The 15172-nt window shown below is 37.5% G+C and overlaps 1 protein-coding gene across 1 annotated transcript; it reads right to left on the reverse strand.

The window, feature by feature from the left end:
* Nucleotides 1-6979: 6979 nt before the first annotated feature.
* Nucleotides 6980-14314, reverse strand: LOC108683326 (the record flags this gene model as incomplete). Its single annotated transcript, XM_018172630.2, has 2 exons — nucleotides 6980-11162; nucleotides 14083-14314. Coding segments are annotated over 2 exons (601 nt in total), but the record flags the coding sequence as incomplete, so codon positions are not given.
* Nucleotides 14315-15172: the final 858 nt, after the last annotated feature.

Below are 15172 nucleotides of genomic sequence, written 5' to 3' on the forward strand. Positions count from 1 at the left end.
TGAAGTCATGAAGTGTAATATGAAAAACAGGAACATTGACCATGAAACAGAGATCAGGATTCACCAATTCAGGAGCCCCTGCACTGCAGTCCTAGTCTGCAGATGCAAAAATTGTGTCTAGAACCAGCTAGTAGCTAGACTACCTAGGTAGTCATTGTAATTGATCGTTTCAATCCATTATCCAATTAGTCACGTTTAGAATGAGGATTAATGGATCATGAATTAAGTTTAAGTAACACTGTAACAGGCCAAGCTAGGCTGGATAAGATAAATTTAAATATTACGTACAGCTTGAGGTACAGACGTGCATGGCAACAGACGAACAGGTCACCAGGTGAAGAAGAAAAACTTCACCTGACCGCCTCAATTTTCATGCGAGAAGGAGTTGCCACTTGCCGGGTGACACGAAACCCTTTCTTTACACATCGTTATCTCATAAACAAAGAATAAAATTGCTATTCGTGAATAATTTGAGTTACCACGAGCAGTTTTAAACAAAAAATATTGAAACTAATTATAACTTTCAACCACAAACGTTTCACAATCCTAAGCTCATTTTCCTATTTGCTTGGGAATTAGGCTCAAAACGCACTTCGTTTTCACGACAATGAAAGTAAGTCGGAATGAAAATTTGGATAATATTTTATAGTATTATGCAATAATATAGTACCACAATTGAGAAAAACATTTATTTTTTGAAATGCATCCTAAAACACAGTTCATATAAGATTAACATTTTTGATGCAGATACCAAAGATTTCAAAAAGCAATCAACCCAAATCATGTATCAATGTAAAATTTGAAACATTTTAATACAAACAAAAATATGAAAAAGTCGTCTATAAATATTTAATAAAAGCGAAAGAACAAAAAATTACAACGTACGTTGCACGCAAATGACGCAATGCGACTTTCGTTAATTAGTTTTATTCCTTTAAAAAATAATCCTCTACGGCGTTGAAGCATCCTAGTAGCAAATATTCAAGTTTAAAGCTTCAATTAATTCCTCACATCTAAATCCGTCAAACACGTATAGCGCGCCGTTGTTCTTATTAAACTTGATAGTACTGAACGTGTTGTTAGTTTGGTTACGATACAAGCTGGCTACACGAAGCAGGTTACGATAATATCGACGATAATACACTTCGTGTTTAATTTATTTCCTGATGTTGGTTACGGCAGCAGTCAGGGAGTCCACCAGCGTCTCGACCTGCAAATAAAAGCAATGTGAAAGTGATATATAAGAAAAAACATGAAAATGAACGTGGCACAATATATGAAAAGAATGCAAAACAATATTGGAGTAACGTAAGAAAAAAAGACGTTCGAAGAACCGCTAGCATTGCAGTCTAATAATATGTGATGAGGTTATACTGCAATATGAGTCTATATTAACATAAAATTAGATTCAGCACTCGTTACCTCCTGCTTCTCTTTTAAAACTGCTTGTAGACTGAGAAGATTTGGATCAATAAACATTGCAAATTATGCGATTTGTTGAAAGTTGCTATAATCCCAGAGCAATTTTTTATTGATACTCAAAAATGTACACATGCTCTAAAAAGTAATCGTAAAGTTACGATATAGGCGATGGAATATTTTAAAATATAACACTTCACATTTGTTTCCAAACAATTCATTATATTACCTTAAGCGTCGCGTTCTCTTTGAAGTTGGTGGCATCTTGGAGGAGATCCGTCAGCATCTGCAACTGCTGCTGCTCCCGCATCATCACCTCGGCCCACTCCGCAGCTCCCTCACTGGCCACCGCATTAACTTCCTCTTCCAAGCTCCGGCGAAGTTTGATCATGAAGTCTGGTTGTTATGTATGAAAGTATTAGGCAAGCATGCTATCTTTAGTTGGAAAGCAATATATTTAATGACCAAATGAAAATTTGAGTTGAAACTAATGCCAGATTATAGTCATAGAATATTTTTTGTTAGAACAGCAAATTGGGGAAGAATATGCTACACAAAAGCTAATGTAAACTTTCTAACCTTTCCATAAGCCGTTCAAGTCATCATGCTCTTGAATGCTAACATTGTCGTTGCCGGAAGACATGATTTCAGGCCAAAGTTTGCAATATTGAAGAATAATTTTAGGGTTTAAAGAATGACTGACTCTGCTCACGGTGTGTAGAGCTCGACTGCGAGGTAGCTTCACCAGTTCACCGAAACCGAGTTAAACTGAGACCAATGGGTAACATTTTACACTAAGTAAATTCTTCGGTGGCACCATTGAGATTAAATCGATTGCATTAATTCACTATAGTAAATATAATATTTTACACGTCCAAACAATAAAATTTTAGGAATTATCGCAAAGCAAACATGACACGATTACTATGAAAATTAATTTATTCATTAGCTAAAACAATCCAGTAACAGAAATTCTCATCGTGTACAATCACTGCAGGCTGCAGTAAAACGATAAGAGAACTGCTTCAGAGGATAAATAAACTGGATTCTTCGTTGATCCATTTATTGAATACAGTTGTTACTCTCATTCTTACAAATATATAAGAAGCCTATACTCGACTGCTATGTTGTACACATTAAAATAAATCATTGCTTCTTACATCAGCGAGATTATCGCTGTTACGTCACCCGAAGTACCTAGAAGATTCGAGAATGCATGGAAACTTCTTCCTTTTGCACTATCAACCAAAAAGCTAAAATACGTAAGTCAAAATTACATCTACAAGTTTGGAGATAATAATAATAATGAAATTAAAGTTATATGCATTTGATTGGCTCAACACAACTCTTTTAAATATGACATGAATTAGAAATGATATTTATTAAATTTTGTGCTTGTAATCTCATAGTCCAACAACATATTATTGAACATAAAATTTCGTGTGATAAGGAATGTGCGTCTGAATCATGAATTCATAGTTTAGTTTTATAATGCAGAGCAGCAAACGACACCATGTGCAAAAATTTTCTCTATCTCATTAATTGAATTGTTGACGTACACCATATGAAAGAAGTAAAGTTCTCAAAAATTAATGATACAACCAATGTTCAAGCTGTTGGACACTGAGTACTAGATTATTCTTTACTATGGACGTACAGTCATCATTATTAATGGTACAGATAAATATGCTCGGTACAAAGGCGAAGAAAACGTCCATGTATGAAATGTACAAAGTTACCTAAAATGAAATAACAGCAAAAAATTTGAAATAAAGTAATTTTCACTTATTCCTTTTTAACCTGCAAGTAATCTAGATAAGATAGGAACTAATTGCGTAATTCATCACCATGAAATGTTCATCACAATCGTTACTCTAAGAAGAGATGTAAAACCTAACTTCCAGTACTGAAGCAACTTCAACCCTGAGCATGACAAGGAGTTCCCCAACAACAATCGTTCTCACTCCAAACACAAATCTATCATAGAGAAGCAGACAATACATACCTCAATTCCACAAACATTTAATCAGCGTCCACAATGACTCATTCTTTCATTCCATCATTCATTATTTACAGTTGAATGCAACTTATTGATGATGAAGTGACGCACTCCTCAATAACCGCCGTGCAGGGAAGAGGTAAAGGAGACCACCCAATTTTATATTTTGGGAGCTAACTCTGACGAATACGGTTTAGAATAAAGTGTTTTTCGGAGGTAAAACGTGGCGGGAAAATTGTAAATGGACCTCAATATAGTGCGAAAAAAAGGGCGGAAGCAGCGTTTACCTTTTAATTCAAATCGATGGATGAAGATAATTGCATATATACTTAAGTTTGAGGGCTGCTCTCCAATCAGTTTTCTAATGAATGACGAACTTCTATGGTCTGGATTTTTTCGTCAATCAACCATAATTTTCTTTTATTCCAAATCATATTTTAGCGGCCATGACTTGGACGTGTTTGTAGCGATGTCATGACCCTATGTCGGGTTCTCAGCTATGAGGGTATAGTGAGTATACTTTCAATGAATCAAAATAGGATCTTTTTTAGAATAAAATTCCGTAAGAATGCAGGGATAGTCTTCAGAAGCATAATATATTCAACTACAGCCCAGTGATGGATGGTAAGATTAAGTAATGCTCGTGACCAACACAAGAACACGAGCAGGCCCGGGCGATAACAGGATTTTCTGTTCTATAACATCGGCTGCGACATTAGAACACACTACGCATCAGTTAAGTGTTAAAACATATTTAAGATATAAAAACTTTTCAGTAAGTTACACAAAAGCAAAACATTGCTTAGAATTTCGAGACATACCCGAATGTAGCTTGCACGTGGACCAGGAAAGGTCAAATAACGCACTTATCTTACTTTAATACGTTTGTCGTTTAACACTCATGAAATATACGGAAACTTTACACACATTCATAACTATTCTTCTGCCAAAATCGTAGTTGAGTTAGAACACTAAAGAACAAGTGAAAACCTTTAGGATTACAAACTTACCGTTAAAAAGAACAATATTGTTTCTGTCCAATACGGTTATTATTTATTTATTTGCAGACTGTGCTGGAGCTTAGAAATCAGTATCATTCTTAATTTCTATTCGAATATTTGAGCGTCAAATTCGCCTAGCAAAACATTTTCATAAGCCGAATGACAAGATACGAGCACAAAAGTCGAAGTTGGGAAAACTACGTTGAAGTTTGTTCAAGAATTTAAGTCACCAGTGCTGCTACTATTAAGGTTATTCGGGCAAAAATTCGGGGTATTGGCGAAATTCCTGAACGTTTTCCGTACTGGTCGAAGCAATGTTGTTCTCTGGCTTAAGGCTATCGCATTATACAAGCTAATTAAATCTATTGATAGTGAGGGAAAAATTGATATTGCTAGTCTTCGGTAAACAAGAAATCATCGGCCAAGCTATATATTCGTCGTCTCCTGTCATCTTTCACCCCGTGTTCAGTTCTTCCGAATCAAATGCCTAAGATAATGTTAAACGGGTCGGACATTAACTTCAGTCGGTATGATTGAAAAATTCATGAACAACTGTGGAAATGGTCTCGTTAGGAAAATGTTAGCTCCTTACGTTGTTCACAATCAATGTGAAGTAATAAAAATGATGAAATGAGAAAGTTGTTAAAGAAGCGGCAATTGTTTCAGAAATATCGTGTATTCGAAGACTACAGCGTGTGGACCGCAGATCTGTCGTCAAAGAGACAATTTTATTTTAAAAAGACGATTCCAGATTAAACTTTCACGGAGATGAATCAGGGCTCTATATTCCTCGTAGAAAGTTGAACCATTTCGCCGTCTGCACTTTTTTTGCCTGAAATTGTATGAAGCTACAAAAGTTAACTTGAGACTGTCAAGTAATCTTAGACCGATGGGCCGCGAACAAAAATTGGTTGAAAGATCGAATAAAATTTAAATACAAGCGACACATTAATGCCGAAGTAGTTGGTAGGAAGTTGAATTCTCACGGGTACATTGCAATGATTTGAGAACGCCCCACAACAGCTTCTAATAAGAATAATATTTACTTCGAATATTTGGATAAAATTAAAGTCTTGTAATAGGTCTTCTATAGCAAAACCAAGTTAACTCGTGTGTATGTGCGCTGGGGCTTGGAGATTGAGAAATGTTTGCGTGAAATGCATTTTTTTAAATGCTAGTGTATTATTCAGGGAATTTTTGATAAAGGAGTCGACTTCTTTTTAAAATCACCGAAAAAATTTAACCCACAAAGAGATGCGGATGTATCCGAAGTAACATGGTGCGAGAGATGGAGTTTATGAAAGTAAAAAAATTCATGAAAGAATTCGACCCGGTAATTGGAATCGAGTTACTCTTTTGATGAGATTGTTTAGAAGGTTGCGGTCATATGAATACGCATTTTGATGTAGAACTTCAGAAGTAGTTCCACAAAAAATGTGGAATTCAATCATCACGTGAAATTTAAGAGTACCTTAAGATTATCGAGCTATATAATATACGATGTACGGAGCATAATAATATAATATAAGATTATCGAGCTATAATACACATTCTTACATTCAAGAGGGGGACTTAACCTATCAACACGACCATCTAACTACCATCCAGCTATTTGTCTTTTACACTTATTTATCTTATAACGATCACCGAACACTCATATTCTAATTTAAACAGAAACGTGAATTGAAACAAGCTACATTTCTAAAGCAACACTCAGAGATATGAACATTAATAAAAAACAGCATCGCACTCAAACAGCACCATAGGATGGGCATTTAATGCTACTGTGCACCACACGCCATTATTGTACCACAACATTGTTTTTATAGTTACTCAAACACGCAATAACTTACAGCTTAGTGCAGCCAACAACTATATACTCAGACACTCAGCACCAGACACAACGTCATTCATGGCATCTGTACTTACACACCCAAATGAATAATAATATTAGCGGTTTCAGCGTTTATTAGGCCGTAGGCCTGTCGCCGATTCTTAACATCGCAGAAGATTCACAGCATTTTGCGGTTTCGAACTCGCAACTCACTGCTTCAATTCTGCTTTTGCTTAACAGCCCGGCCTCCTTGCCGATTCTGACCAGAAACTGGCGCACAGAGCTGGGATCGAACCCGCGCCTCTCTGCTCCAATCTCTGAACTTCAACCACCGGGCCAAGAGAGAGTGTGATGCGCCCAAATAGTGATGCACCTTCTGCAGCTGAGTGGGTCAATTATACCCAGTCTTGCTCGACTTCAGAACGTATCAGTGATACGTGCAGAAAGTGTGTCATTATTTGGGCAATACAATCCATAAATTTTTCTCACTGCATGTAGGGTACGCCGCCTGCAATCCCAGTGCTTCAGTACTGGAAATAAATTTTCAAACTCTTCACGAAAGTACTCGATTGCGAAAATAATCAATTTCTTATCTCGAAAATTATTGACCTAATGCATTGTTAACAAGCAGAGGAACGATGTTTAACGGCCTTGGATCACCGAAATCCACGAAAATGAAGCAAAAAATGCTCTGTGGTAATAATTTTATAGATAAAAATAATTACACTCAATTAAATTTTGTATTTTAACACATTTAATTGAGAAATAATTCAGTAATTCTGCGTTTGTTCCATAAAAATGAGGTGCAAGGAGTAAGGGACATGCAGAGTTGCAAATCATAGCAATCCAGCTCCCAAATGATGAATAAGTATGACTTAATTCGTTGAAATCGGGACCTAATAAATACAACTATTGGCTTACGTGGCAATTAAGAGGCTGATGCGGATTTTATTTGATTATTTGGTCACATATTAGAAAGATGTTTAGCACCAGTCTGTGAACCAGCTACCCGTGGTATATATATGGGTATAATCCCTAAGCTGCGTCAAATAATAATTTCAATTTCATGCAAATGCAGGAAAATACAAGAGAGAAGCAGTCGCAATTTCAATTTCAGATCAACAAAGTTTCCAGATTAACCAAGTTAGAAGAGTCGAATAATTTGATAATTAAATCTAAAATTGAAGATCTCGGGGGCATCCCGGTAAAACATGTATTGTAGATACGCACTCGAACTCTTCATGTTTGCAACGTAAGACTTCATACAAGCTGCCTAAAAATTTCAGATGTAAAATTGATTTTCTTGAATGTGTTGAATTAGATTAATTCTCTGTGACAATGACTGTCTTTAACACATAGTTCAAGAATAGATAAATAAATTACGTATACACTTTATGGAATACCTAGTTTTTTATTTGGTTCTTCGCATATTTTATGATGAGTTACGCGTATTGAGACGCAGATGCGTAAATCTTTGAAAGTTGAGTATCGAGCTACTGTATCAATTAAGCTATTTATTCTGCTTGATAAGAGTTCGCATATCTTGATTCTTTAGGTAAACAATTGCAACTTTGCTTCAATTACTCGATGAGAAAGTCAAGCTTTCAAGCACAAGATTTCTTTACATCCAAGAACAAATTGACACGCCTGCAGCCGTGCAGCGAAACACGTACTGACCGCTGGACTAACGGTGTGGTCGTGCAAAAAAATATAACAGTGATGACAAAACGAAGGAGTATTCATTGAAATTAATCAATTTATTGAACATTCAACACCGAAGTAACTCAGTGGGAACAGCCATGCATGCACCACTAAAATTCATCATACGTTATTGTCATGAAAAACACCGAAGAGGAATATATCTTCGTTGAGGTGCGACACGCATCCTAATGATTATTCTAGCTCGTAGAATTTCAACCACATGGTAAGATAATTCAACACCATGAAAGGTACGTTCAAAATTTCCATCCACTAAACCAGGACCTCAAATGACGGTTAAACATTGTGGAATATTTAATGGAATAGGTAACAATGTATCAGATAAATGCTCGAACTCGCACGGCAAACGTCAGTAAGTCAAGGCCATAAACAACCAAGAAATTCGAAATTTAATTTAAAAAAATGTGCGCTTCTTTCTTTCATGAGTTACAACGGCTGAGAAAGAAGTTTTCCAAGAAAAAAATTTCGTGTATTGGTACACTCTGATACAAGTCGAGAGCTTAAGCAAGACCACCCAGCCACTAAGTTTAAAGTAACTATACTATAACTACGCTGACTAATAACTAGTTCACTTCATTCTATAAGTTTCACTTGGCGTACAAAATTTGACATATGGCAGCAAGGCAGTCGGGAGTTTCAGAAAATAAGTATTCATTTTCTCGTGCAACAGCCAACTTGAGGAAATGAATAATTGCACCTCTGACTAATTACCATGAAAATTGAAGGATATTGCATCAACGGGATGACCTTTGAAATAGATGGTAATAATGGCCACAATTAGGCTCTCGCAGACCTGTTGTGAAGTCAAATCCAACGATCCACATCTGCAAGTCACGACGACTAGGAAGTTCTCAGCATTACGGCCAAGTTAATCTTACGCTAACAGTCTCGTCTTTCTCCGACTAAGAGATTATTAAATAACACTGGCCACAATATCAGTAGTCCTAAGCATGTTTTTTTCAAGTGACATCTCAACAACACACATTTTTTATAAGTCTTTCTTCTCATCGCCAGACTGCAAAGATGTACAAAAACATCACCGTAAAAATTTACCGAATCAAGGGTCGAACCTGGGAGAAGAGACGTTAATGTAAATTAGAGCTGCTGGAATCTCGAGTCACTGAGTACTTTTTTTGACAATTTTTCAGAATTCCGATTCTTCCAAAGTAGCAGTGACGCTTTGAATTGTGCTGCTTATACTTGACAAGCTCAGTAATGATGAAGAAAACAGCATTGCACCAGTCAAGTGAATGACAGAAAAGACATTTTTGGTCCAAAATTTGAGTTGACTAAAGGAAAAGGACAGTACACCAAATCTAATCTAACTCGTAAATATATCCAGCTCGATTTGAATGTTCCTTATCCAGCCCTTATATACAAAATGCATCATAGAATACTATTCGTAACAGTTGCACGAGTGTAAACTCGTCTAAAATTTGAATCGCATGGGCAATTCAGTTTAGAATTTAAAAGACCAAATTATTAACTCCTTAAGATTGATTGTTATTGTTAGAAGTTCTGCAAACATTAATCGAAGTAGCCGTTCCGGCGCCGATAGCAAACTTTTCTACGTAGTAAATTCACATGAAATCGTCTCTAATGCCAGATTCTTCATAATGATGATCTAATTACAGCTCCATGTGACTGCATGGGTTACATGCTCTTAATAAGTTTAGATCCAATTTTAGACTATTCTATGTCTCTGGCTGCGCATAAACCACAGCTAATTGCCAGAATTTTTCCTCCGGTCAGATGCCGGCGTCAGCAGTTCTCTAGCGGGGCGCGTTTAAAGCCAACCAGAAGAACGACAAACCCATAACCAACGTTTTCTTAGTTACCTCAACGAGAACAAATTCTTATTCTAAATAATGTTTTAGCGATCATTATTGAATAGAACAGCGAATTTAGATTACTTAAGACTAATTTCACAATCTAAGTTAAATTCTTGTTGTTTCTCGTTATGATAGAACTTTTTCCGACAAACAAAGAAACATTAAAGAAAGTGAAAGGAATTTATGACGCGTTTCAAAGGCAAGCATCGTTTTGAATTTGGCGAAATATTTTCTCCGTAACGATGATAACTAATTCACACTTTCTAAGACTTCGCATATCCCACGCTTATACACGACGTGCTTTTTAACTCAAACAAGCCTCACGTGGTCATATAATTACACTAAAAAACGGCTTTTCATTCCAAGATGCGATGCAATGCTAATACGTATTACTAGGAAGTAATTTGGAATCAGATTTTGTTTTTTACATAACTACGCTCATGTAAAAATAAGTTCCGTAAAAATATTTCTCTGGCCATGACGCAATGGATTAACTCACTCACTCATTAAATACCAAATTCCTTCCTTTGTATATATGTATAATTTAATATATGAGTCCTACTGCATATTTTGATTTGCGCATCATGAAGCCCTAAATGTTTTCAGAAACAAAATGTAAATTTAATCAATAAATAGCGAATAAGTGACTGTTTTTCCGACGCAGTACATGATGAGCCAGCACGAAGAATGTATACCATTGCTCTCCCTCTCGCTGGCCTTTTGTTCGTGCAAAAATTGACCATAAAATCAGCACACCCTTCGTTTCCTGAATTGGGCATCTTTAACTGACCTTTAACTTTCAGGAGACATATTATTAGTGGTCAATCATTGTCTGGCCATAAAGGGCCGAAAATATCCAACTTATAACTATAGTAAATAATTTACCCCTATTAAAAATTATCGGTGGCCCACCTCAAGCCAGTGTATGGCCATAACTTAGGTGATCAATCAATAATCTTTAGTAGGGATAAATATGCACGCGCGGCGCTTCAGCTCGTCGTGGGACTTAGCGACCCAGAGGACACATACGGACACACAGCAGGACATTTCCCTCCTCCGGCCGTAGCTGGGGCGGCGTCTCCTTGTGCACGTACGGCCGAACTCTCCGCCGAGTTAGCGCCGTTCTGCGCTGATGTAGTCTGTGCAGGAACGTCAGAGCCGTTGTTCATTGCTGGCTCTGAACTCAAGTCGAGTTGTTGGACGTTCTCGTTGACTTCGCGTTCAACCGCCATCTCGTATCCTTTCACCACCGTCTCGAGCACGAACTTTATGGTGAGCTGGTAAATCTGGTCCATGTTATCGGTGTAGCGATCGCCGAGTGTCAGCCGCACAGCCTCCAAAAACGGGCGCTCAATTTTCTGAAAAGTTTAGAAACAGTCATAATTGTGTAGCTATTAATATAATACGTTAAATAATCAAGTGAAATAGCTTTATAAACCTAAGTTAAGAAAATATTTTTCAGACTTCTTAACTAACTGACGCTACGGCACAAAGTGTTAACGTTTGTAGGTTAGGTGGCAAATCCACGTCCAGCATGATTGAGTGATGGTTGAACAAGTTGAAGTTGTTTATTCCTCTGAAAGGTCTCTGGGCAGGCAAAATCTCGAGCCTTTGAATCCGTGAATAGAAACGCCGGCGATAAGCCTGCAAAAATGATGAAGTTTTTCCTTGCGTTCAGAAATTGCAAAAGAAAAGTCTTTCATCTCGCAATATATTTTGAGTTTCAGAAAAAAGGAATACATGAAAAGTACGCTAAATGAGAAAATCCATCGAAATTTATGTTTTGCGATGACCCAACACGAGGAAGTATAAGATAACACATGCAAAAATATAAATAAGATTCCACAAAACAAGTTAAACCAGACGAATATTGTCCAATATTCCCGTATAATTATGTTTTTAATTTGAAAGATCAATACAAAAATTTGTATAGATATATCAGTAATCCTATATGTATATTCGAATTAAGCCGCAGCATTGCTGCATTGAACTATGATTAAAAATTAAATAAGCGAGCAGAGTAATAGAAACCTAAAACTTTTGTTGTGTTTATGGAGTAATGGAGCGTGCAGTTAATGGAAGCATCGAGCCATTTTGTTATGTTCCAATCGGCGGCAACATTCCATTGGGCTGTCAGTGAAAGATGTGTGAGCTTCAGCGAGTAATTCCTATTCAATTGAATGAGAGACAATGACATTTATTAGCTGATGGATTCACGAAATTTTGTCTATGTCAGTCAGACTTGTTGCGAGGCTCCGGTGCTAGGTACCGCAACAAAACGTCGCTGTCTGGACTACAAATTCAAGACGCGATTTATAATTCTATGTCGGATTTACGTAGATCCGATAATTTCTGGGAATTATGGTGATGGACAGTGACAGAAGACTGCGCAGCGCGGCAGTAATGGCAAGAAGCTTGGTGTGGCAACATTAACAACGATATTCAAAAGTGCAGTTTTGTTGATTTTGTGACTCAACGCAAATTCGCTTACAAACGAGAACGCTCTTAGGCCATTCATTTTACCATCTTTGGGCCATTTGAGTCATGTATGACGTAGCTGCTAATTTTGTAATGTTTCCATCAAGGCACCAATGATAACGCAATAAGGACATTTTATCGCATGCAAAAGTTGACAAAAAAGCGCGATTAAATCATGATCATGTTGTTAAAATTTAATCTTGTACCAACCCGGCCTGCCCGCGTCCGAGTCTTGTTATAGAATAGAATAGAATAGAATAGAAGTGTCGGCGTTGAAGAAATAGGCCCATGGCCTGTTGCCGATTCTTGAACTTTTCGTGACTTGATTCACAAGGGATCCGGCCTATGGAACCCGATCTTTCCATAGCTGACGATTGATTGAGATAGCCGTTATGATTGGATTGATTGGTTATGAACCGAGACCGTCGCATTTTCACAAACGCCCGGAGGTCCTCCATAATTATGTTACTAATATCGAATAATCTTTCCTATTCTTGCATTGTTCTGAGTTTGAGGAAATGAATCTTTTTTATGTTCATTACATTTGTATGTTTGAGCTTTGTTAACTCGACTACTATTAATGCTGGCTTAAAGCCAAATGTAGGATATCATTTGCTAGAGAAATTTGTTGCTTGGATTAGATATTAAACTACTGCAATTACTGGACTGCCTTGATCAAAACAAGAAGTTGATGTTGAGTTGAGGTTACCTGCTTCAAATGAAAAAATTAAACCATAAAATGACATCGTAATCTTGCTGATACCATATCCTATAATAAAAAATATAATCACTATTTCTTTAATTATAACTCTTTCACTGTCATCGAGAGTTATTACTACGGTATCAATTTAAGAATACATAAAGGTAAGCGTTTCGTCTTTTGCCGACATCCCCATCAATATTAACGGTTTATTGTAAAATAACTTGACTTAATTTTTCGAACGGTTTTCAAAACGGGTTTCCTGCACATTTCAGATATGCGTGTCGTGCACTTCAGTGAGTAACTCAAACTTCATCTTCAGCTGCTTAAATTAATGGCCTATTATTTTCTGAGCAACCTCACTGGTGAGTGCGGTTAACCGCGATTGGTTGGAGACACTCGAGAGAAAGACGTGCTATTATATTCCATCAGCATCAGCTCATTTGCAGTACAAATGTTGCATTCGTTTCTTTTTTCATGCAGTTAGATAGTTGAAACTATTCTCACTGAAATATTATTCCGCCGATTTTTTTCAGAAGCAAAGGAAGTTTTCTCAGTTAATTAATATTCGTCAATTTAACTGAATCTCTATTCAATTATTGTGAAGACTCACACAGGATGACAAATGTTGTAAAATCATTGCCACGCTTTCTCCATTTAACATAATACTAATGTAATCACCACCACGAATGCTCACCCAGCATAACAGCGATCTAATCACCGCCACGTATGCTCACCCAGCACAACAACGATCTAATCACCGTCACGTATACTCATCCAGCACAACAATGATCTAATCACCGCCACGTATGCTCACCCAGCACAACAACGATCTAATCGCCGCCACGTATGCTCACCCAGAACAACAACGATCTAATCACCGCCACGTATACTCATCCAGCACAACAACGATCTAATCACCGCCACGTATGCTCACCCAGGACAACAACGATCAAATCACCGCCACGTATGCTCATCCAGCACAACAACGATCTAATCGCCGCCACGTATGCTCACCCGGGCCAGCAGTACACGATCTAATCACCGCCACGTATGCTCACTCAACAAACAACGATCAAATCACCGCCACGTATACTCACCCAGAAGTATTCCTTCTTAAAGCCAGGTATCTTGACGTGCGAGCCGCCAATTTGGTGCAGGAGGTCGAAGAAGAAGTCGACGTTGTCCATGGCGCGGATGCCCTCGTCGATGGAGCTCATGACAACAGTCGCGTGCTCCGCTAACTCCAGAGACTCGGCTTGTTCGTCCGGGGTTTTGAGTTCCCGGAACTTAACGAAGAGCGACAACAGCTCCGCGTTGCGCTCGAACAACCTGCCGGCATAGTGGCGCTTCAGTTAATGATTTTCAATGATATGGAAATAACGAGTGACTCGGAGTGAAGGTGCGCATGCAGAAATTCAGAGAAAAATATTACACGTTAAGATTACGAAAATTGAGGAATTATAATAATTAATTAAGCTAATTTTTTCATTAAAAAAATAATGAATATATAATATTCATGGTTTTTTCATTAATTGAATATTCCGGCTAGCATTACAGTTAAGGGCGGAAGAGACGAAACAAACAATACGTCATTATATAGTAATACGTCCGAGAATATACCATGCACTAGCTGGAATTTGATTACGGAAACAATGCGCTTGTGCATCCAGGAATAAAATAGATAAAAAATTATCTGAATTTTATTTTGTAAGTGGATATTGGCCGCTATGCTATGCAAACCAAATGATTGTGACATTATAAATCAAATTCTCAACCTCTGGTTATTCTGAAAAAGTTTGATTCAATTCTGCAATGAGCTGGAACTTTATGAGCTGCCTACTATCAACGTCTTATATCAAGAAGCAGAACAAAGGCAAAATTTTTAGCTCTGAAAACAATCCAATATAAAATCCGAATGAAATATCACTGCGCAGCATGCCAGCTTTCGGCTTGTCACATCGTGGAGACTGCGAGAATAAAAATGCATGGCAGCTCGTAAGTCATGTGAAAAAATTTATATGAGCATTCGTTAAAGCCGTAACTCCAGAGGAACTTACAGCCATTGACCGTAAATGTCTCATTTCGCATGCAAAACGTGGGTTGAACCTAATTTTTTGTCCTCTTGAATCACGCGCGTATTTCCATGACACTTTTGGAGCTCTCAGCCAAATGGAAAAAATGAAGAAT

This window comes from Hyalella azteca, unplaced genomic scaffold (genome assembly GCF_000764305.2).
Source record: "Hyalella azteca isolate HAZT.00-mixed unplaced genomic scaffold, Hazt_2.0.2 contig11474, whole genome shotgun sequence".
Taxonomy (NCBI): Eukaryota; Metazoa; Arthropoda; class Malacostraca; order Amphipoda; family Hyalellidae; genus Hyalella; species Hyalella azteca.